This window comes from Pyrus communis, chromosome 16, assembly GCF_041283825.1.
Source record: "Pyrus communis isolate YQ-2024b chromosome 16, ASM4128382v1, whole genome shotgun sequence".
Classification (NCBI taxonomy): domain Eukaryota; kingdom Viridiplantae; phylum Streptophyta; class Magnoliopsida; order Rosales; family Rosaceae; genus Pyrus; species Pyrus communis.
The window spans coordinates 11436979-11459080 of record NC_142580.1 but is presented as its reverse complement, the minus strand read 5'-3'; the positions used below and the strand labels follow the sequence as shown (position 1 = coordinate 11459080).

Genomic DNA, 22102 nt, shown 5'->3' with positions numbered 1-22102 from the left:
TAAAGTAAAAACCTACATGATATCCCTTCCAGTGCTCATGCCTCCCTAGAGGGGTAAACCTTTAAAGTTCTACATTTCAGCATCTGAGAAGTCCATATGGAGTTTATTAGCTCAAAATAATGAAGGAGGGAGGGAACAAGTAGTGTACTATCTCAGTAGAATCCTTACTGAGGTAGAAACAAGATACACCCCCTGTTGAAAAGCTATGTTTAACTTTGTATTTCATTGCTAGCAAGTTGAGACATTACATGCTGCCTTGCCATACTCACATAATTGCTAAGACTGATGTGATCAAATACATGTCCAAACCTATGTTAACTGGGAGAATTGGCAAATGGAATCTGACATTATCAAAGTTCAGTTTCCAATATGTGCCTCAAATGGCTATGAAGGGGCAAGCAATTACAGACTTTTAGACAAAACACTAAGAGCCAGAAGAAGAGTTGATTAATATTCCTGGTACTTTGGAAGTTGCAAGTATATGGTTTCCACCAAGAGAATGAAGCTCGAGCAAAGAGGCTTGGGTCCAACAAAAGATAAAAAAGGTATTCAGTCTCCGGATCACTCCATGGAAGCTATATTTTGATGGCTCATGCACACAGTGGGCTGCAGGCTTAGGGATAGTCATCGTTAATCCACAAGGTGCTCACCATTGTTATTCCTTTTTCTTGGATTATGAAGTTAACACCAACAACAGAGTAAAATACGAAGCATTAATCATTGGCTTAAAGATTATGATAGAATTAAAGCCAGAAGAATTAGAGGTCTTTGGAGATTCAGAGTTAGTGATTAATCAATTAAATGGAGAATACAAGTGCAGACATATCACAATAGCAATGTATTACATGGCTGCTACTCAATTATTGGCATATTGGGGAAGTGAAGTCACAATTAATCATATTCATAGGGAATTGAATTTGGCTACAAATGAGATGGCACGACTAGCATCCGGAGGACAGGACCAGGGAGAAGCACTTGAAATAAAAGTGAAGATACAATCAAGAAGCCTTCATTAGATCTTTGAGAGAGGATTCAGTTTGGATGTAATGATAGAAGAGCCTAAGATAAAAGATTGGAGGTCACCCATCATTCAGTATTTAAGAAATCCTCTCTCCTTACTTGCAAGAAAACCAGACAATGGACAACTAAGTTTGTTCTGTGGGAAGGAATTCTGTTGAGAAAAACCCCAGATGGGCTTCTATTAAAATGCTTAGGTCTAGAAGAGTCAATAAAAGTGATGGCTGAGATACATAAAGGAATTTATGGAGCTTACCAGGCAGGAATACAAATGAGATAGTTGCTAAGAAGATACGATTATTTTTGGCCTAATATGGAAAAAGATTGTAAAGCTTATGCTAGAGGATGTGAAAAATGTCAGAGACATGGTCATCTACAATATTATCCATCAGTGCCTTTGAATCCAGTTGTGAAGTCATGGGCTTTTAGATGATGGGCTATGGATTTCATCAGACAAATATATCCAGCTTCCAGTAAAGGGCACACCTTTATAATTGTGGCAACTAATTACTTTACCAAATGGATGGAAGCTTCAGCTATAAAAACTATCAATTCAACTACTGTCAAGAAATTTATTGAGACCAAGATCCTACATAGATATCGGGTGCCCGAAGTCATTGTCACAAACAGAGGACCATCATTCATTTCAAAAGATGTAGAAGAGTTTGCGAAGAAGTTCAAGTTAAAGATGATCCAATCCAACCCCTATTACGCCTAGTCTAATGGTCAAGCAAAGGCTAGCAACAAAATTTTAATCAATATCACCAAGAGAATGGTTGTAGACAACCCAGAGAAATGGCATAAGAAATTAAGAGATACTCTTTGGGCTCACTGAACTTCAAAAAGGGCAGTAGGAACTACTCTTTATGCATTAACATTCGGGCAAGATGCAGTGATTCCTATGAAAATCAATGTAAGCTCTTTGAGAATATAGAACCAATTTGATTTACACAGTGAAATTTAATACAGGCCATGTGTCAAGGGATAGAAGATTTGGATGTTGCCCGCATTAAGGCCCTAGACAAGATTCAAGAAGGAAAAAGAGTTGTTGCTCGAGCTTATAATAAAAGGGTAAAATTAAAGTCTTTTGAAGAGGAAAAGTTGGTGTGGAAAACAGTTCTACCATTGGGAGCACAAGTTAAAGGATTTGGAAAGTGGAGTCCTACTTGGGAAGACCACTTTATGACTATCAAAGTATTAGATAAGGGGGCATATTACTTGGCAGATCTAGAAGGAGATCCACAGAAACATCTAATCAATCACTACTACAAAATTATCTATAACTGGCGATCCAAAAATAAATAAAAAACTTATATTACTGTTGGATTTTAAACAAAATTCGACAGAAAATGGATGCAGTGGTGGATATAATAAGCGACAGAATTGCCAGCGTCAAGAAATGAATTTTCCGACAGAAAATACTCTAAAACCGACATAAATTGTATCGGATATAACCAATAGAAAATATGTTAATAATGAATAAATAAGAGGATTTCTGTCAGCTAAAACCGACAGAAAATACTAAAACCGACAGAACTTCTGTCAGCATTTCTGTCGGATATAACCGACAGAATTTATTAATAAGAATAAATAAAAGCCTTCTTGTTGGATAAAACTGACAGAAAATCTACTACTAATAAAAAAAATATATAAACAACCACTTTCTGCATTTTCCATATCCCCTGCATTCATTGCATTTTTCGTATTCACATCAAAATCAGTCATAGCTTCATTAGGAAGCGGCTTAAGACGCGTCATGCTAGCAATTTTTACAACATCGTTTGTTTCTACCTGCACACATTCACATTCCATTAGAATCACTCAATCATAGCAAGCATTGCTCATTCAAATGAATCTCTCCTCGAAATCGAAAGAAAATCGAAATACTTACAGTGTTAAGATCTATGATAACGGAGAGCTCCTGGTGCGCCAGCTGCAAGTTCTCCACCATGCTCTGCCATTGCCCCTGCGTCGCCGTGCTCTCTTTCGAACTCTTCTTCTGCTTCTTGTTCTCGTCATTCTCCACAGCCCAAGCGAAATCGATTCTCCGAATCAAATTCTGCCGTTTCTCGTCGTAGCCTACATCACTTTAATCGAAGAAATAGATAATTAGGAGAGAAGGGGGAAAGGAAGGGGAGGGAGAAGGAAATGAGGAAAGAGAAGAAGAGAAGAGAAGAGATGTAAGATCCTACTCACCTTGATAATTCGAGCTTTGACAAGACAACCTATCTAAAAATCTCCATAACTTAAGCTTACATGCATACTGACTAACTCCTTTGCATGATAACAAACAAGAGCCTTTGCTCTTATTCATACTCTCAGCCTCTTTCCCTGCTTCTCTACGTTGCTCTCTGTAACACTGCTTTCTGTACGTGCAGATGAAATGAAAAAGTTTGAGGGAAAAAGAGATATAAAATAAAGAGAGATTGAGTGGCTGAGAATGAGTAACGTGAGGGAGGGGAGAGTGCACGGGAAAGTGGGGTGTGTGTCAGAGAGAGAGAAAGATGTGAAGGAAGAGAACTGGCTGATGAGGAGAAGAAATAAAATAAAATTAGGAGGATGGGACATGAGAGAAAAAGTGACAGAGATTTAATAAAAAGTAATGATGGTGTTGTTGAAAAGACAAAAAGGTCATGATGATATTTGTAGAAAAAGAAAGAAGGCCGGCTACTGGAAGTGGGGAAGGATCCCATTTTCTGATCTTAAAACTTCACCGAAACCTAACCAGAAACAGGTTTTCACAAGAGAAGAGAAGGAAATGCGAGGAGGAGAAAAGGAAGAAGGAAAGGGGAAGGGAAAAGGCATCGGCTCAAATGAAGAGATGGAGGGGTTTTAAGTTGAAATTTTTTTATTACTGTCGGTTAAAACCGACATAAACATTTTTTAAAATATAAACCGACAGAAAATTTTCATTACTGTCGGTTATAACCGACAGAAAAAAAAAATGGAAGCAAAAATCCCCCCAAAATTCTCTCCCAAATTTTTTTTACGATTTAAAAAAATAAAATAATTATTGTTTGGTTTAATAAATAAATAATTGTTTGGTTTAAAATTAATGCATTTTTTAAAATAATTGTTTGGTTTAATAGATAATAACCCATGTAAAATATGAAATAAAGAAACAAAAAGATAATTGTACAATGAAAATGTCATCACACAAACTAAATATTGTCTAATCAATACTTGAAAAACATAAATAAAAATTTAGCACAAATTACTTTTCTCACTTCAAAATTTAGGCAAATTTAACGGAGATATGCATTCTACGAAACTAGTTTCAATAATCTAACCGTCAAACTTGTTTGTAGATACTACAAGATCGCATAGGTAAAAAATTGCAAAAAAAAAAAAACATTCAAAGATTATGTAACGAAACAAAAGTTTTCAATGGTTATAAACGAAAAATCACAATTTAACGGTTATTTTAGCTCCAGTTTTGATGATTTTTTTACGACTACACTCCACGATCCTATAAGAATGCAATGAACGAATTCGATCTTCAATTTAAAATATTTACACTAGTGGATACCACAAAATCTTATTTTATACTTAATGGAAGTATAATATTAACTCTAAGTGTTTGTTTAATTTACCATTTTGACGTGATATGCATTCTACGAAACGTTTTTCAACGATCAACCATCAAACTTATTTGTACATACTCCGAGATTACATACGTAAAAAATGGTAAAAAAGAAATATTCAGATATTACGTAACGGAACAAAAGTTTTCGACGGTTATAAACGAAAAATCACAATTTAATGGTTATTTTAGCTCCGATTTTAATGATTTTTTACAGCTACACTCCTTGACCCTATAAGAATGCAATGAATAAATTTGATCTTCAATTTATTGCATTAGTGGATACCACAAAATCTTATTTTATACTTAATGGAAGTATGACATTAACTCTTAAGTGTTTATTTAATCTACCATTTTGACGCGATACACATTCTTCGAAACTTTTTTCAATGATCTAACCATCAAACTTGTTTGTACACACTCCGATATAACATATGTAAAAAATCACAAAAAACAAACATTCAGATATTAGATAACAAAACAAAAGTTTTCGACGGTTATAAACGAAAAATCATAATTTAACGATTATTTTAGCTCTGATTTTGATGATTTTTTACAGCTACACTCATCAACCCTATAAGGATGCATTGAACGGATTCGATCTTCAATTTAAAATATTTACACTAGTGAATACCACAAAATCTTATTTTATACTTGATGAGGAAGTATAACATTAACTCTAAGTGTTGGTTTAATCTACCGTTTTGATGCGATACGCATTATACGAAACGTTTTTCAACGATTCAACCGTCAAACTTGTTTGTACACACTTTGAGATCGCATACGTAAAAAAATCGCAAAAAACAAACATTTAGAGATTAGGTAACAGAACAAAAGTTTTTGATGGTTATAAACGAAAAATCACAATTTAACGGTTATTTAAGCTCCGATTTTGATGATTTTTTGCAGCTACACTCCTCGATCCTATAAGACTACAATGAATGAATTCAATCTTCAATTTAAAATATTTACACTAGTGGATAAAATCTTATTTTATACTTAATGGAAGTATAACATTAACTCTTTAAGTGTTTGTTAAATCTATCAATTTGATAGGATATGCATCATACGAAACTAGTTTCAACGATCCAACCGTCAAATACATTTGTATAAACTCCGAGATAGCATGTGTTAAAAATCGCAAAAAAAAAAAAAAAAACCATTCAAAGATTATTCTTGAGGCCATCCAAAATTTTCCTTTGTTCGTGTCGGTTATATCCTACCGGGCCATGAGTGAAAAAAAATATATTTAAAACTTGTGTTTATTTTTTTATTTATTTATAATCAATATAACATTTTAAAATAATAAAATCAGACATGATAAAGTACACTAGATGTTCATATGTGTTTATGTGCCAGACAATGTGCTTTGTGACGCATTGAAAAAAATTGTTTGAATTTCTTTGTATCTTGTTGCTTGCCTGTGAGGGAGCATAATCCTTATTACAAAAATGATAGCGCTTTAGATTGTAGTCTGTTGTTATTATTCTCTCAGAAAATTTATGGCTCGTGGGAATTGGGTTTATTAGACTTTAGGGTCATGAGGGAAAAAAAATATTTAAAATATGTGTTTATTTATTTATTTTTAATCAATATAACATTTTAAAATAATAAAATTTTCATTTTTGTCGGTTATAATTACCAGAATACTAAAATAATAACCGCCAGAAAGTAAAATAATAAAATAGTCAATTTTTGTCGGTTATAACCACCACCATTACCTTAAAAACCGTTAGAATCTATAAAAAATATTTAAAAAAAAAAATCATAAATACTGTCGGTTATAACCGACATTATTTTTTTAATATCTGCCACTAAATATCCGCCATAACTTTATGTCAAATATAACCGACATGATTTTTCTAATATCCACCACTAATTAAATGATGTGTCGGATATAATTTATCCGACATGATTTTTCTAATATCCGCCACCATCATCCACCACCTAAAGCTAATATTGTAGTAGTGAATGTTAAGTTCTTGAAGAAGTATCACCCAACTCTTTGGGATGTTAAAGACTGTTATATTGATGAAGTTGTCATAAAGTGGTTTTCCAGAGATTCCTTGAATATTTAAAAAAATAAAAAAATAAAAATTTGCTTTTGGGTAAAATGACAAGCAATTATAAATAAGCAAATAAAGTAGCAGAACAATGGAAAGTCTTTATATTTAATGATTGTGAAAATACAAAAGCTAAGATTTGTTTCACAGATTTACATCCTTGGCCAGAGCAGCTATTATAGAATAATAAGTCTGCATTATGATGAAGATGCGACTTGGCTCTTTTAGAGCTATGTTGCTGTTGGCTAGTTAAGCTTCTAATTCTTCCATCTCCTGGTTCACTTTCTTCACCTCCTTTATTTTCTTGCAAAGTTTGTTGGAGAGGGTCATTTGCTCATCCTTCAAAGCAAAAAGTTGTTCCTTCAATTTTTGAATTTCTCTTGCCACCACCATGATCCTATCTTCCATGCCCGACCCCTATTTTATAAGCTGCTGAAGGTTAGTGGAAGTCCGAGCATGGTTATCTTTGTAGCACCTCACTCGATTGGCCTGCCTCTCAGGCCTAAGCTATTGATTCCTCAAAGCCTTCAGATTCTCAAAGAATGAAAGAAAGGACTCATATTGCACCTTGGTCATTTGCTTGGACTGATACAACTCAGTTAGAGCTTTCTCAGCATATTGAAGTGTCCTAAGACTGAATTAGGCAGAAAAGTCCATCCGTATCCATTTTCTGAAAATCTTGCACTGATCTTGAATGGGTTGAGACTTAGAATGGCGCATTGGGGATCTTAGCTTAGTCTTGATTTGCCCGAATTCTCTAACTAGTTTGGGCAATGAGGTTGTGGCTAGGAGAAAAGACAATGGAGGGGCATAACGCCAGCACCACCTGAAGTAGTAGCAGCAGTAGTGGCAATATCATCAGCAGTAGCAGAGGAGAAAGAAGATTCAGTAGCAAACACCTTCCTAGGCCTAGGGATGTGAATCCTGGAAGCTCCAGTAGCCCGAGGAGGTCGAAGTGAACCACTTTGCTCATAGTGGGCTAAGAAAGCTTGCCCGAACCCTCGCCAGAGACATATTAGATGCAAAAGGAATATGTTAACAGGCTAACCTTAAGCTGAAATAAAAAAAATAATGAGAGAAAGGGGACAAGTTGTCGAGTTAAGTATACCGTAGTTGAGCTTTAAGCCATGGTTGGAAGGTTTTCTAATGTAGTTGCTTTTGGATGAGATGGTTGATTTTATGGGGATAGAGCAGGGAAGGTTCTAGGACTAGTCACCTCTAAAACAACTGGTATCTCAAGGACTATTGGTTCCTTAATAGTTGGTGTAGGAGACTTGGTGGCTTCTGGAAAAGGTGAAGACTGACAGAGACAAAGTTTAAAGCACCAGGTCCAAAAAAAAAATCTTAAAATGAAAGGCACCTAAAAGAAGAAAATTACAGAGGTGCTATCATCTTCTACAAAATGAAACAACTATCTAGTTGCAAGGTTAAATTGAGAAGTGGGAGTCACTGCTATGGCTAGAGGAACTTGAGAAGGAGATGAAGTAGGTGTTTACTAAGTTGTAGGTGCTGGAGTGCTTTTCCTTATCCAAAAATAGCAAAAGTTAGGTTAGAGATTGGATCTTAAGAATCTGAAAAGTAACAAGTTTTGAGAAAAAAGAATGTACCTCTGAAGGCTTGACCTGAGGAGGAGAAGAATGCACAGGTTGGGCTGGAGGTGAAAAGGGTTTTTCCTGGAAGATTCCTTCTGCCTTAGAAGCTTGCTTTTAATAAAAAAAAAAAAAAACAATTGGAGTTAGTGTATGAGGGTTAAAAATTGAAGAGGAAATAGATATTGAGTGTTCAAATAGTGATTACCTTAAGTTCCTCCAAAATCTTGGACAAAACTTCCTTGTCACTTTGCTGCCCTTCCTCACTGGCATTCATTTCCTTAGGAGGAAAGTCAAGCTTCTTACTAGCAGCAATCTTAATCATAAGGAAAAATGCAATGAGTTTGATATCTATGAGAAGTGAGCAGAGTGGGAAAATTTAAAGATTGAGTGCTTACTGGTAGACTTCTGTTTCTTCCTGCCTACTTTAGTTGGAAGAGCAATACGAGATTGAGCAGTTTGAGAAGTCTGTGACCTTGTTCTTTTCCTGGTTGGAGTAGCTTTGGGGGCAGGAACATCATGCCTAGCCTTGACCTCTTCTCGAGCTCTGAATCAGATGACTCAAGATTGGCTCAACGAGATGTTCTAGTTTCTACCTCAGGTTCAGCCTCTATCTCAGATCCACTAAACATCTCATAGATGTTTTCAGCTTCTCCAAGAGTTTGGCTCGAGCCTGCCCATTGCCTAGTAGCTTCAGCGGTGGCTTCTTGCAAGATCAGGGCATCAGTAACCTCTTCTTCCTCTTGCTCGAGGATTGCTTCTCTAGGGTTGCCTTGAGCTGCAAAATGAAGAAAACAAGATTAACATTGATAAAGATCATATAATCAAAGGAAGTGAGTAGAAATATGAGTTACCTATCAACATGAGTTGGTTTTTTCTCGTTGATAGCCTTCTTCCAACTATTAAATTCTTCCTTTTTAGGGAAAGACTTGAAGAAAACTTGCCCGAATAACCTGTCATGAGCTTTTATGATGTCCTCATCATATTTGTTTGACCACTTAGCTTCCCACCAAGTGGTAAATAGAGTAGTACACTCAAAGTTGATGGTGGTTCATCACTTCCAGGCTGCGCCTGCTTGCTTGAAACGTGACCTCAGAAGAGGATCGAGGCGATAAAAAGTTCCACACTGAACCGAATCAAAGAAAGAAATTGGGATAACCTACCTGAATCCCAGTTGTCTACCACAAAAGTTTGGGTGGTAGACTCCAGCCTGCATTCATAGCCAGCTCGATCACTCCTTACTCCCCAAGCTAAATCTCTTTATTGGATGCAGCTCATGAACTTTTCCTTGTAGAATCTGCTGGCATCCGCCCCTAATGAATCTTGGAAAAAATTGTCTAAGAACCAATGATACCTCCTAAGCACAGAGGCACCCCACTCCAAGTCAGTTCTAGTTCTGCAGATCTTGAAGAAGTAAAGGCAAGAGAAAGTTGAGTGCTTGGTAGCTAGAGCCTTTGCCAGGATTCGAGAATGAGCTATTCCCTCAGGCAATTCCAAGTTTAAAGCCCGAAATTCGGGGAAGTACTGATAGATATTTTTACCACCTGCAAAAGTAGGGATAAAAACACTTAAAAATACTTGCAAGAGAACAAGGTAGTTGTAGTATAAACAGCTCAATCAAGGTCGCTTTCTGCAGCGATTGAATGAATAATTTATGCAAAACCAAATTCTTAGTTAATTAGTTGAAAACAAAGATTGGAAAAGGTTGATTTTGAATTTCAAAATAATAAAAACGAATTTAATTAAAATGATTAAAGAAATTAGCAAAATAAAGAAAACAAAAGAAAATAGTTTTGAAAACCAAATTGTAAAAACCTAGGGTTCCATCGTCCCCTTAACAATCCTATGTAGATTTATCAATTACTTATGAATTATCCATGCAACTTTGAAGGTTAGGTTTTCCTAATGCATATTCTGCTCGTGGTATTCAAGCTAGAACATATATCAAACATGCAATCCGTCTGTGGTATTCAGATCAAATATAAACATGCATGACTCATTACGCTTTGTGAAAACCCTTTGAAAAACCATGCAACCCCTAAGACGTGGTATTCTTCCTAGGTGAAATTACAACTATCAACCACAAGAAGCAATACTCAATCTCCTGGTGGTATTCTGATTGAATTGCATCCAATTACTTATCTAAACATCCTAATGGTATCTAAGCATTAAGAGATAAAGACAGTTTAATGCACAATGATTAATAATTCAAAGCATGCATGCATTCATAAGCAATTAAATAAAAACTACATATTCATGCTAAGGCTCAAGGCATTGCCCTAGCAAATGAAACTAGTTACGAACAACCATAAAACAAAATATTATTAAAATCATGGATAGAAAACACCTTGAATATAAACTTGAATCTTCAGAACCTAGCAAAGTATTGATGCGTGCGTTCTCCTTCCTCAATGTTGCGTAAAGAACCCTAATGGCTAACAAGCCTTATTTATACTACTCTAATTAAAATCCTCCTAGTAAAAGTCTTAGAATAAAACTAGGAAACCTAATTAAATGATAAAACAGAAAATAAAAGGTTTCCTATTTGAACTAGAATTCGGAGTTCTCAGAAAATCACACTTTTAACTGACTAAATCAACTCCGATTTGGTCCCAAAAGGCCTCTTTTGAAATCTGAAGACGTCCCTTACAAATCCTCAGAAGGAATCTTCCTTAAAATATGCCATCTTGACCTCCAAAATACTCAAAACGTCCAAAAACGTCAATCTGAGAAAGCTGCGTGCTGGGCTTTAATTTCATTGCCACAGTCAAACGGCTTGGTAGAAAAATTTAGAATTTTGATACAATCATTTTGAAAGGCACACGAACAACCTCCAATTGGAATCACTCCAAAATTCATCTATTTGATCACATTTTACTTTAGAGCAAGTCGAGTACCACTGGAGCCAAATTTAGACCATCCAGGTTGCTTTGTTGAGATTAGTCTTGAAGGGCTATCTGTTGGTTATCTCATAGAGCAGATGACAGATATGGGCAAGGATAAAGGGCTTTATGACCACATTATCAAAAGAGTGCAGGGCTTCCACCAAAGGGATCCACTCCAGCTTTACTCCCTTGGACTTGTTGGGGAACACATGTTTGTTCAACCAATAGATGAGGAAATACATGTGTTCTTGGGCTTTGCCAGCAGAAGGGGATGGCAGGCATAAATTCTTCTTGGCAAAAGGGATTAAGCCTGGAAAGGAAGTCTCATAACTTTTGAAGTTTGTGGAATCATACTTCCAGCTCACAATGTCTTACGAGGCTTTAGAACTTCCAGCTACTGGTTAAGAAGGGGATGACCAGTCATAAGTAATGTCCACGCATTTGCCTGACGGCTTAAGCCCGAACAACTAAGCCATATCAAGAGCAGTTGGGGTCATTGGGCCCATTCTGAAGTCAAAAGTGTTGGTTTCATTGTTAAAGAAGAGAATAACAGTTAATAGAAGCTCATGCTTGATAGGGATGATGATCTTGGACATCATGATTAGCTCATAAATACCATTTGCCATCCATTTCCCTTTCCAGATGGGTTTTATCTCGTCCACCCATTTTGACCAAGCTGCATCGGTCATGGAAGGAAAGCCTTTCTTGAAACTCGACCATTTGGCAGCAGAAATGCCCTCCTTAGCTTCATAAGGACAACGGGTGAACCATTCCTTGGAAGGCATGTTGCTTTCCACAGCAACAAGAACTCTAGTGGTTCATGTCCTAGAGAGTGGGCCCTATTTTAAGAAAGAATATGGGGAGTTTGAAAGCAACCTGATGGCAGTGAAGGTTGTTGAGATGACGGTGAAAAGTGACAATACTTTCTCTAGACTTGCATGCTGAGCGTGATTTGGGAGCCATTGTTGGATTCAAAGAAAAAGATGAAGAAAGTGGCTAAAGATTGAGTTAGGGAAAGATTGAAAAATCAAGAGAATTTGGTAGTTTTGAGAATTAAGCTTGTTGAAGGTAATGGCCGAAAAGAGTAAAGTAAAAGTTGTATAACGGGCACGTAGTTAACGTTGGAAATTGTGGGTTAGTGCAAAGGTTTAGTTAAAACGACTAATATAAAAGGCGCTAATACCCAGTTGCGGCATGCATTTAATTTTAATCATTATCAAGGTCTTGATTAGCAGAATTAATAATGATTAAAGGGGGCACTTTTGGGTGGATATTTAATGTTGGGCTTAGTACAATTGAAAGCCCAGGAATGCAAAAAATAGAAAGGGGTTGGGCTCGGACCGTTGGTAGCCCAGGAGGAATTTAAAATCAATTTTTTACAACGAATAGGCAACAAGCTTATGTGAGAAATGACAAGTGATAGAGGACAGCTCACCCTCAGCAAAAAACACTTTTCCGTGGCATGCGTAGGTAATTAACAAAAGTTAATAATGACTCATCGTGCTCTGGAAGCCATCACCAAAAGGGAAGGCTTGGATAATCGGGCTAGAAAAGTCTACAAAAGCCATGAAGGGCACAAGAAAAAACGTTCTCTCAACCAATCAATCAAGCAACTCTCAATTCACTCAACAACAAAAACAAAAAAAGCTCTAGTTTGCTCATCCCTTGTCCCTTTTAAACCGCAGGTCCACCGTATAAAGTTCTCTTTTGTCTAGTTTTAGAATCTATGCTATCATTCCCTTTGTTGTAGTATCGAATCCCTTTAGTAAACCTCATTTATATTTACTTTTCCAAGATTGCAATCACTGTCAAATACAATGAGAGGTGTCTGCAAGAGGACGAACCTTGGCCGACAAGGTTGTAATCTTGCCTGAATCTCCTTTATTTGTATTTATGTAGAAAAGATATGTTATTTCTGTAACTTTAATTTAAGCCTCATGTCATTTTTAACTAATTCCGTTCAAGTTTTAGTTATGATTAATCCTATTAAACTAATTACTCTTGTTTCCTTGCCATCCGCCTAAGCTAATAATTAAGGAATTAATGTAAATGGCCTTGGACTTCTTTGTGAATGAACATTTGATGTTATAAATGAAAGTCCTTGATCAAAAGGTAAGAAATCGGTTAATTGAACAATCAAGTAAACAATCTGTTAGACAAAAAGAACAATGGCATGCTTAGATCCATGTTAGTTTTGATTGTGAGCCTTAAGGCCTAATAAAGGCTCCACAAAGGCACCATTCAAACTAACAATAAATGTATATTGCAAAAGATTAAGCAACAAACCTTGCCCGACATGCAAGACAATGGGAGTTATGTAAGGGACAGATCTAGCCCAAACAGTACCACATACGTGTTTACATGAATTAAATTATGTTCGGTTTGTAAGAATCTCTCACAACTTCCCATGCGTGAGTGATCTACTCTCCTGTTAATTTTGAAATGTACCTTAGTGAAGCCTTTATTAGGCTCTTAGGCCATTTTACAAAATTAATAAAATGTTAGGCGTGCCACTGTTGACCACAACATATTGTAGATGGAATTTAGATGTTTTATAGATCATTTGCTTGTGCCACAAGTTCACTGAGCCTCTTAATCAAAAGATTGTTAATGGAAGAGTTGAATCCATAATAAGTTATTTTCTATGCCTTGAAGACACGGACTTTAAATTTCTTTTATGTTAAATACCAAAACACAATCACAAACTGATCATCAGTGATCCAAATCAGCTTACAATCATTTATGAAAAAGTAAGACAGAAAGTAAATCAAAGAAGATAATAAGAAAGAATTAAAGGTAAAAAGCTTGCAGATTCATAAGTGTTAATTAGAATGGCAATAAATTGGGTAGAAAGACAATAGCTTGAAAGTAAATGACAAATACAAATGATCGGAAAAAGTTTTAGCCTATTCAAGCAAACTTAGAGGCATGTCAGGCAAGCTGTTTGCAATTACAAGGTACAAACGTGGGAAAGGAAATTGAAAGCAAGAAAATCAATACTACAATAGGAAGGTAGCATTGCTAAAACTATAAAGGAAGTGTTTAAACTACAAAAGGAATGTATGAAAAGTTGCAAAGTTTTTAGAAGTCTTTCTGGTTGTTTCAGTTAAGTGTTCATTTTTCTAATTCTCCTGCTGCTTTTATAAGAGCTTTCTTCCCTACGAATTAAGCTTCTTGGGCTCGATACATTTCCTTTCATCCTATGATGTGATTGTTGGCAAAGGATGAGTCCCCACTTGAGTACTTAAGCTTTGATTCGTTTGAATTTACGAGTTTTACCACTGAAAAATGCTTTTTCCTGCTAAATGTCATTTCTAGCGTGAACAAAGGTGGTCTTGCTACCCAAACTTGCCATGTCAAAAGTACTTTCAAATTTTAGATCGATTACTGTTTAATAATGTCAAAATTAAATTCCCACCAAGGAATGAGGCTGTTTCAAAAGATTGGATTGTGACTGAGCCCCATGCCCAATTTCGGTCCAAACAAATTACATGCACAATTAAAAGAAAAATAAATATATGGGAAGTGCTTACTCCTCAGGATTTGCATATGTACATGGCTTAGGATCTGCTGTCCCGAATTTCATGTCTTTTACGTGTCTCTTGTTTAGTTTTTTGATATATATCTTTTGATTTAACTACACAAAAACACTGTTAACTGTTTATAAAAGTAATAAAAAATTAAAGAAATGAAAAACACTCCCGATACCCCACCCCAAGAAACTCTCCCGACAGCCACCCCTCCAACCACATCACCCCAAATTCTGTTTCAGCAATTTAGCATCTTCATTTCCAAATTCTGTTTTTTTTTTTTTTTTTTTTTTTTTTTGAGGATGTTTTTTCATATTTCTTGAAAATTGAGTTGGATAGGATTGGATTGAATCACATGGAGGAAGATGGCTGTAAATTTTCAGTCGTGGATTCTGCGACGAGTTGGCTTCAGAAGTTCCAGCCAAGGGCGAAGAAGAAGGTGACGGCGGAGAATTCGAAGGACGATGATTCCGATGAGGCGTCGTCAGTAGTAGCCCAATTCACCTAGGGTCGACTCCTCCACTACCTTCTCAAGCAAACCCAAATCACTCTCTTTCAAATCCATTTCCCTAATCATTCCCCAAACCCCTCCGCCGCCTCCCGCTCCTCCGCCTTCGCCCAATTCAATTTTCTCGTCCTCTCTCTAGTGCGCCCGTCGATGAAATCCCACTCCCTCTCCTCCTCCCTCACGAAATCCTCCATCTCCGTCAACTTCTGCGCCCGTCGATGAAATCACACTCCCTCTCCTGCGTCCCTCAATGAAATCACACGTCCTCTCTCAACCGTCGCTTCTGAACAGCAACCTCGTCGCTGTGCTCTTGAATCAATGATTGGAGCGAGAGTAGAAGGGGAAAAGGATCGAACTTTTGCTGTCGGCATTCTTTATCTTTTATTTGATGTTTAATTTTTTTATTATTTAAATATATCGAAAGTTAACGGTGTTAGTTACTGGGTTAAGTAGTGGACACATGTCAATCAAATAAGAAGGGAGACATAAACGAGACATCAAAATCGGGACAGCAGATCTGCAGCCTGACATATGGTGAATACTGGGTTAATGTTTAATTTGTTAGGTGAATCCCAAATAGTTTAATCCCTTGAAGAGTACTCATTTTTCCGATATTACTACTTTAATTTAAAAGTTAATTTCAGTTTACTATCCTAAAGTTTATGGATTCCGATCGGAGACCGAGAGGCAAAACTTGTGGAAAGGGAAAGCTTGCTTGTCTTGTTTTCTTTCTTTGTTTCTTTCCCATCGCAATTTCTTCAAATCGCCAAAACCCAGGAGGGAGAGAAAGCAAAAGAGGAGAGGAGACACAAAGCTCAATCACCGAAAGGTAAAATCATTTCCAATTTTTGGGTAAACGACCGGTTTTCTAGATCTGGGTCACCATGATTAATGCTCATTTCTTAAATTTTATCATTTTTTTTTTCTGGAATTTTCAATTCCATGGTTTTCTTCCCATTTTCTCTTTCTCCATTAATGCACAGCTACCCCAATTTTTTATTTCTTCTATTCTTGGTGAATTTCAGGTGGGTTTTTGGTTTAGATTCAGAAATAATTTTTGTAATTTGAATTTGAATTCTCTTGAATCTTTGGCATGGTTAATTTCTCCATGGGCTTGGAATTTGCATCCCTTCACCATTGACTTTTAATCCAATTCCAAAATTCTCTCTTAACATCTGAATTTTCTTCCAAAGGTTAGTTTCTTCATTTTCCCTATCTTCCTCGTTTCTGTTTGGTTGCTGAGAAAATCACGGCCCAAAAAGAAAATAGGGGTTTTACTGTTTTGACGTTGCTCATAGAAAATGGGAATGGCGTGGGCTCTCATTTTTCTCTCTCGGTCTCTGATTGAGACCCATTTCCGCGGTTCACGGGGTTGGGTCGGTGGGGAAGGGTTGATGGTTGCTGAGTTCTCTCGGAACAGGGAGATAGACAGAGACGAAGACAGAGGAGGGAAAAAAAAATATTTGTTTAATTTTTTAAACATATGACATCCCATCATTATTCACATAGACACCACGTATCACTTAACCGAAGTTCTGACGAAAAAAATAATTATGTATCAAATAATATGTTAAGTGATCAAAAGATTTGATCAAATAATTATTAAAAACACAGAAATGTCACACTTATATTGAGACATAAGATTTGATCTCCTATTTTTCCTCCACATACATTTTCAATCTTCTAATATTTATTTGTTTTTCTTCAAAAGCTCACTTGTATAAATAGGGGTTAAAAAGGTGAAAGCGTAAAAAGGTCGTAAATTAAAAAGAAGCTCAAAAAACCTTGTACTAAAAAGGTACAGAAAACCTGTTCTGTTCCGGATCATGCATTCTAACAAATCAATATCCTCATATGATTTCACCACGTGTTCACTCCTATAAAGTACAAGAATTTTTTTCAGTGTAATCAATACACGGAACGGCACATTATGTGTTAATATCAAATGATGAAACATGTGCGTTAAAAAAACTAATAACTGAAAAAATAAAAATTCTCATTATTTCTATTTAAACATGTGGTGTATTGTATTCCGTCGTAATTAAAATTTTCTGATAAAGTAGGAACAACCTCTCCCCTCGTCACACACTCACACTCAGATTCTATCGTTCTGAAAGACACACAGAGAGAGACACAAGAAGAAGAAGCAGCAGCAGCAGCAGCGATGCATCCGATAAATGCGATCATGATGACTCGGATGCTGACTCGGAACTCGGGCCTCGCATCAGAGATTGGCGCCATCCCCTTCGGATCCGCCTGGTGGTTCATTTACGCCGGCCTCTCCTGTTTCTTTGTCATCTTCGCCGGTATAATGTCCGGCCTAACCCTCGGCCTCATGTCCCTCGGCCTCGTCGACCTCGAGATTCTGCAGCGCAGCGGCTCCCCGACCGAGAAGAAACAAGCAGGTTCGTCCGCATCCATCTCGGTTCTCGCCGATTCTTGTATTTCGGTTTCGTTTCGCTCGCAAATCGCCAATTTTTCGCATGTATCTGAAAATTTTGTGTTTTTTGTTTCAGCTATTATATTGCCGGTGGTTCAGAAGCAGCACCAGCTGCTCGTCACTTTACTTCTGTGTAATGCGGCTGCTATGGAGGTAAGTGGCACTCCATTATTATGATTTGGAGCGGTTTTCGTTCTCCATGCATTTGTTTTCGGATCGCATTTGGTTTTGCAAAAATTTAATTGAATCGAATCTTGTTCAAGAATGTCGATGTGATTCAATGCCGAATGTATTTAATTGAAAGCTAAAAGGTTGAATGTGTTATGATATCATGTTTGTAGATTTGATATGAGCGTCTCATTAAGCATTTAAAGTTTGAACATGCAATGTCAGCTATTAACTTTGGTATTTGTTGCTCTGCAGGCTCTTCCCTTATATTTGGATAAACTTTTCAATCAATATGTTGCTATAATTCTCTCTGTGACTTTTGTCCTGTTTTTCGGGGAGGTATGTTGTATCCTAATTCTCCGATGATTTAGCACTTTAGTTTTAAAATTTATACTCACACGCGATTTCTTGAATTGGAATTGATTCGATCATTTATTTTGATCCACCAGGTTATTCCACAAGCAATATGCACTAGATATGGACTTGCTGTTGGCTCGAACTTTGTGTGGCTTGTGAGAATTTTAATGGTTGTTTGCTATCCAATTGCCTTTCCAATTGGCAAGGTATAGTCTCTGGCCGATGGTTCATATTTGCATAAAATTTGGTATCACACCTGCTTCAGATGTTACTTTTCTAATGCCATGGCTATTCAGTTAATCGTATATAAGGAGTTTTTATCACTTAATGCTTCTGCTTGGCCTGGCATGTTCCTCACTTTAGATAGTTGTGAATCCCGACTCCTACAAATCTACCATCTTTCCGTGTATATTTGATTAATAAGGACAGGAAACCGAGAGAGGAGTACTTGCTTTGCATGTTCATCCAATTTGATCTTCCTGTAGAAATTTTGTACTTACAATCGTATTTCTCCTCGTAGGTTTATATATTTGAATGACAATTTCTTAGGTAATTAAGCTTGAATTTATATTAGTTTTCTTTTCTTTCACGCATATGAAAAAGGCCTGGATAAAGGAAACAAATGAAAAATAGAATTGTAAATTAACTAGAAATTGAAAATTCTCTTTTATATCATTCTGCACCTTGCCATGTAAATAGCAAATTATTGGTGATGCTGTTTGATTTGGCATCTATGTGTTGACACTAAGAAATTTACGTGTTGCAGATCTTGGACTGTGTTCTTGGGCATAACGAAGCATTATTTAGGCGAGCTCAGTTAAAAGCCCTTGTCTCCATCCACAGCCAGGAGGTAAAGTGAATAATTCAGAATATATGTGACTTGGGTAAAACCATTTGATTGTGTAAGGAAACTAAAACGGTAATATATGGTAATACTATTCTTGATTTTCTATTTTTGAAAGTTGCCTTGTGTTAATGTCGCATTAGGAGGGCAAGGGTGGTGAGCTTACACACGATGAGACAACGATAATAAGTGGAGCCCTCGATTTAACTGAAAAGGTACGCATCATAATGAAACTGCCTTTCTTTTGGATGCTCAACTGTTGTGGTTTTCTGGTTTTTGTGATTTCTAGAACATTAGCCCTTCAATGCATAAAAAATGAATAGGATTTGCCACTGAGATGTTTACTATTATCCGTTTCTAATTTAATCTGACATTGTGAAGTTTACCCTTAAGTCGAGTAGAACAATTAGTAGCAACTTCATCGTGTAGCTAAAACTCATGATATTGGACTGTTGATAGTCTTCAGCATGAACATAATATTTTAGAAGCTCGCTTTGTATATTCTTTTGCTATTTCATTCTTGCTCTTAAGTGATATAAATCTTAAAAGATATCGTGCAATGGGAAATCAAATTTAACCTATTTATTTTGTTCTCATGTATTAACAGACTGCTGAGGAGGCTATGACGCCTATTGAATCTACCTTCTCCTTGGATGTCAATTCAAAATTGGACTGGTAAGCTTTGTTCCTGAAAAATTAGTGTTTCGCAATCTCAATTAACTGTCCCATTGGTTCCTGTAAGAATCACATGTATGTTATGCTGCCAACGTCCTTTGGAGGGAACATTTAACATCATCTTAAATAAGGAGTGTACTAAATGATTAGAATTAGAAGCCAACCTTCCTACTAAGAAACTTTTCACGATTTCAATTAACTTTCAGAAAGATAACCTGTCAACCATTGTTATTGTCAATCTGTCGTCTCTACTAGGCATTTATTCTTATTATCTTTCTATTATCTTATTATTTTGTATATTTATTTGCAGCAAAAGTTGTAGATTGTAAGTGTCTAGTATGTTTAATTATATTTTCATTCTTCCCCCTCAGGGAAGCAATGGGGAAAGTTCTTGCTCGTGGACATAGTCGCGTTCCTGTCTATTCTGGGAACTCAAAGAATATTATTGGACTTCTGCTGGTGGGTGTTAGAACTTAAATCTTTGGAGTTTGATATTATGCATTCGTTCTCTGGATTTCAAACTCACCACATCTGTAATTGGTAATTCTCATGTTTTTATTTTAACCCCCTTCTTGATGTTCATTTGGGGATTAGGTGAAAAGTCTTCTCACTGTACGACCTGAAACAGAGACCCCAGTTAGTGCTGTTTCCATCCGTAGAATTCCAAGGTGTGCTTCAACTTCTTTAAATATGCTATTGTTTCTTCTCAATTCCACTACTGAGTATGGGATATCCAGTTTTCATTTGTGGGTCATATTCTCAGAGTTCCTGCAGATATGCCACTGTATGATATATTGAACGAGTTTCAAAAGGGCAGCAGTCATATGGCTGCTGTGGTGAAGCCTAAAGCGAAAAGTAAAATTCCTCGACCAACCATTGATGGAAAGAGAGATGAATGGAACGGAGACACTGGCATGGACTCCCAACTGACTACTCCTTTGCTATCCAAGCAGGATGGAAAGCCGGACAGTGTTGTTGATATACCCAGGATACCAAGGCCCCCTCATAGACACAAGGAAACTTTTTCACCCCATAGTGATAAAGCAACAAATGGTTTGCTCCAGGTATCAGAGGATATAGAGGAGGGTGAAGTCATTGGAATTATCACTCTGGAAGATGTATTTGAAGAACTCCTGCAGGTAATGTACACGCAATTGATATTCTCATGCTTTCAGTTAATGAAAATTGTTTATTTGGTTGTAGTGATGATTGTCTTGAAAAATGCAGGAGGAGATAGTGGATGAAACAGATGAATATGTTGATGTACATAAAAGGTATCATAGAGTGACAAAAGCAAATAGTTGGTTGACATTATGTACGAAAGTTATAATTTGAAGTGGATTAATCTTCTTCTTCTTTGCAGAATACGTGTCGCTGCAGCTGCAGCTGCTTCATCAGTGGCACGGGCTCCATCGACTCGGAGGTTAAATGTGAACAAGGGACCTGCCACTGGACAAAATGTATTTCCCCTTTTCAATCTGTTATTTTCAAAGGGATCTGGGCAGTTGATCTGCCTCTCAACATTCACTCTTTTTTTAATGTTCAATTTTTTGTCCAGTGGTCGAAGCTGACTAATGTTTTCTTGTTCTTATTGTGATGATGCCCTAGGCAGGCCAAAAAGTCAGCAAGGACTAACCCTCAAGAAATCTGCTGATGATTGGTCCTCGGCAACATTGCAACGGACTTCTGGCGAACCCCGTCTTGGAAATAAGAGATGATTCATCTTGCTTATTCGTCATTTCCTGATCCGGTTGCTCCTCAGGGAATTGGCTTTGACTTGCATCTACGAAAGTTGTTTGCTTTTGTTTTCGATTTTTGTTCTCCGGGTGGCGGGTAGGTTTCGAGAGGTGGAGTTCTACATTAGATTGCATAGGAGGATATCATTGTAAGTTTCGTACCTTACTAATTATTTCCACTCGTTTTTTTGGTTCATATTAAATCGATAGGTCGAGCTGCCTCTTCGGCTGGCTCTACTTTTTGTTTTGTAAACGACGGTATATGGAGAAAGTAGTTCAATAACAAGTGCAAGGTTTCTATGCACGATTCTTTCTGCTATGCAAGTTTACAGAAATATTCAGATCTGTACAATAAGTAAATAAATGAAGACAGTTTGTTCCTTCAATTCTCGACTTTCAATTTCTGTTGTGTTCCTAGTTCGAGTTTAAACGAAGATATTACTTCAAGACCAAGAAAGAACATGCGTGATTCATGCTCGCTGAGGATTCCTTCAATATTTTTCTTGGATACAAGCGATATTGAGGAAAAGCGAAATCAAACAAGAGACCTTAGGCGTAGTGATAGATTCTCGCTCCCATCATGAATTTACAAATTCACAACTTGCATGCTTTGCAATAAATGGCCACGATACTATACAAGCTTTATTGGCATCAAATTTGCAATAAGCTTTTCTGGCACAACAATTAAGCTATTCTTTTATTTCTTT

General features: G+C 36.8%; 1 protein-coding gene across 4 annotated transcripts; it reads left to right on the top strand.

Annotated features, from left to right (window-relative positions):
• The first annotated feature begins 15814 nt into the window (after positions 1-15814).
• On the top strand, positions 15815-21714 carry LOC137731468 (DUF21 domain-containing protein At4g14240). Of its 4 annotated transcripts, none has more exons than XM_088687695.1 (14): positions 15815-16004; positions 17293-17580; positions 17692-17768; positions 18039-18122; positions 18233-18346; positions 18907-18990; positions 19128-19199; positions 19592-19659; positions 20031-20118; positions 20254-20327; positions 20423-20798; positions 20887-20933; positions 21023-21119; positions 21268-21714. In XM_088687695.1, the coding sequence occupies exons 2-14, from the start codon at positions 17340-17342 to the stop codon at positions 21292-21294; spliced, it is 1449 nt and encodes a 482-aa protein (XP_088543821.1). In that variant the 5' UTR covers positions 15815-16004; positions 17293-17339; the 3' UTR covers positions 21295-21714. The 4 variants fall into 4 exon arrangements, with proteins under 4 accessions (XP_088543821.1, XP_088543820.1, XP_088543819.1 ...); XM_088687694.1 differs by having other exon boundaries at positions 15816-16004; positions 21272-21714; XM_088687693.1 differs by having other exon boundaries at positions 15816-16004; positions 17275-17580; positions 21272-21714.
• Positions 21715-22102: the final 388 nt, after the last annotated feature.

Coding starts and splice junctions, on each gene's coding strand:
- LOC137731468 (XM_088687694.1), top strand. CDS start 17,340: ATGCATCCGATAAATGCGATCATGATGACTCGGATGCTGACTCGGAAC. Junction 17,769..18,038: donor GTAATGCGGCTGCTATGGAG/GTAAGTGGCACT, acceptor GTTGCTCTGCAG/GCTCTTCCCTTATATTTGGA. Junction 20,328..20,422: donor TCCATCCGTAGAATTCCAAG/GTGTGCTTCAAC, acceptor TCATATTCTCAG/AGTTCCTGCAGATATGCCAC.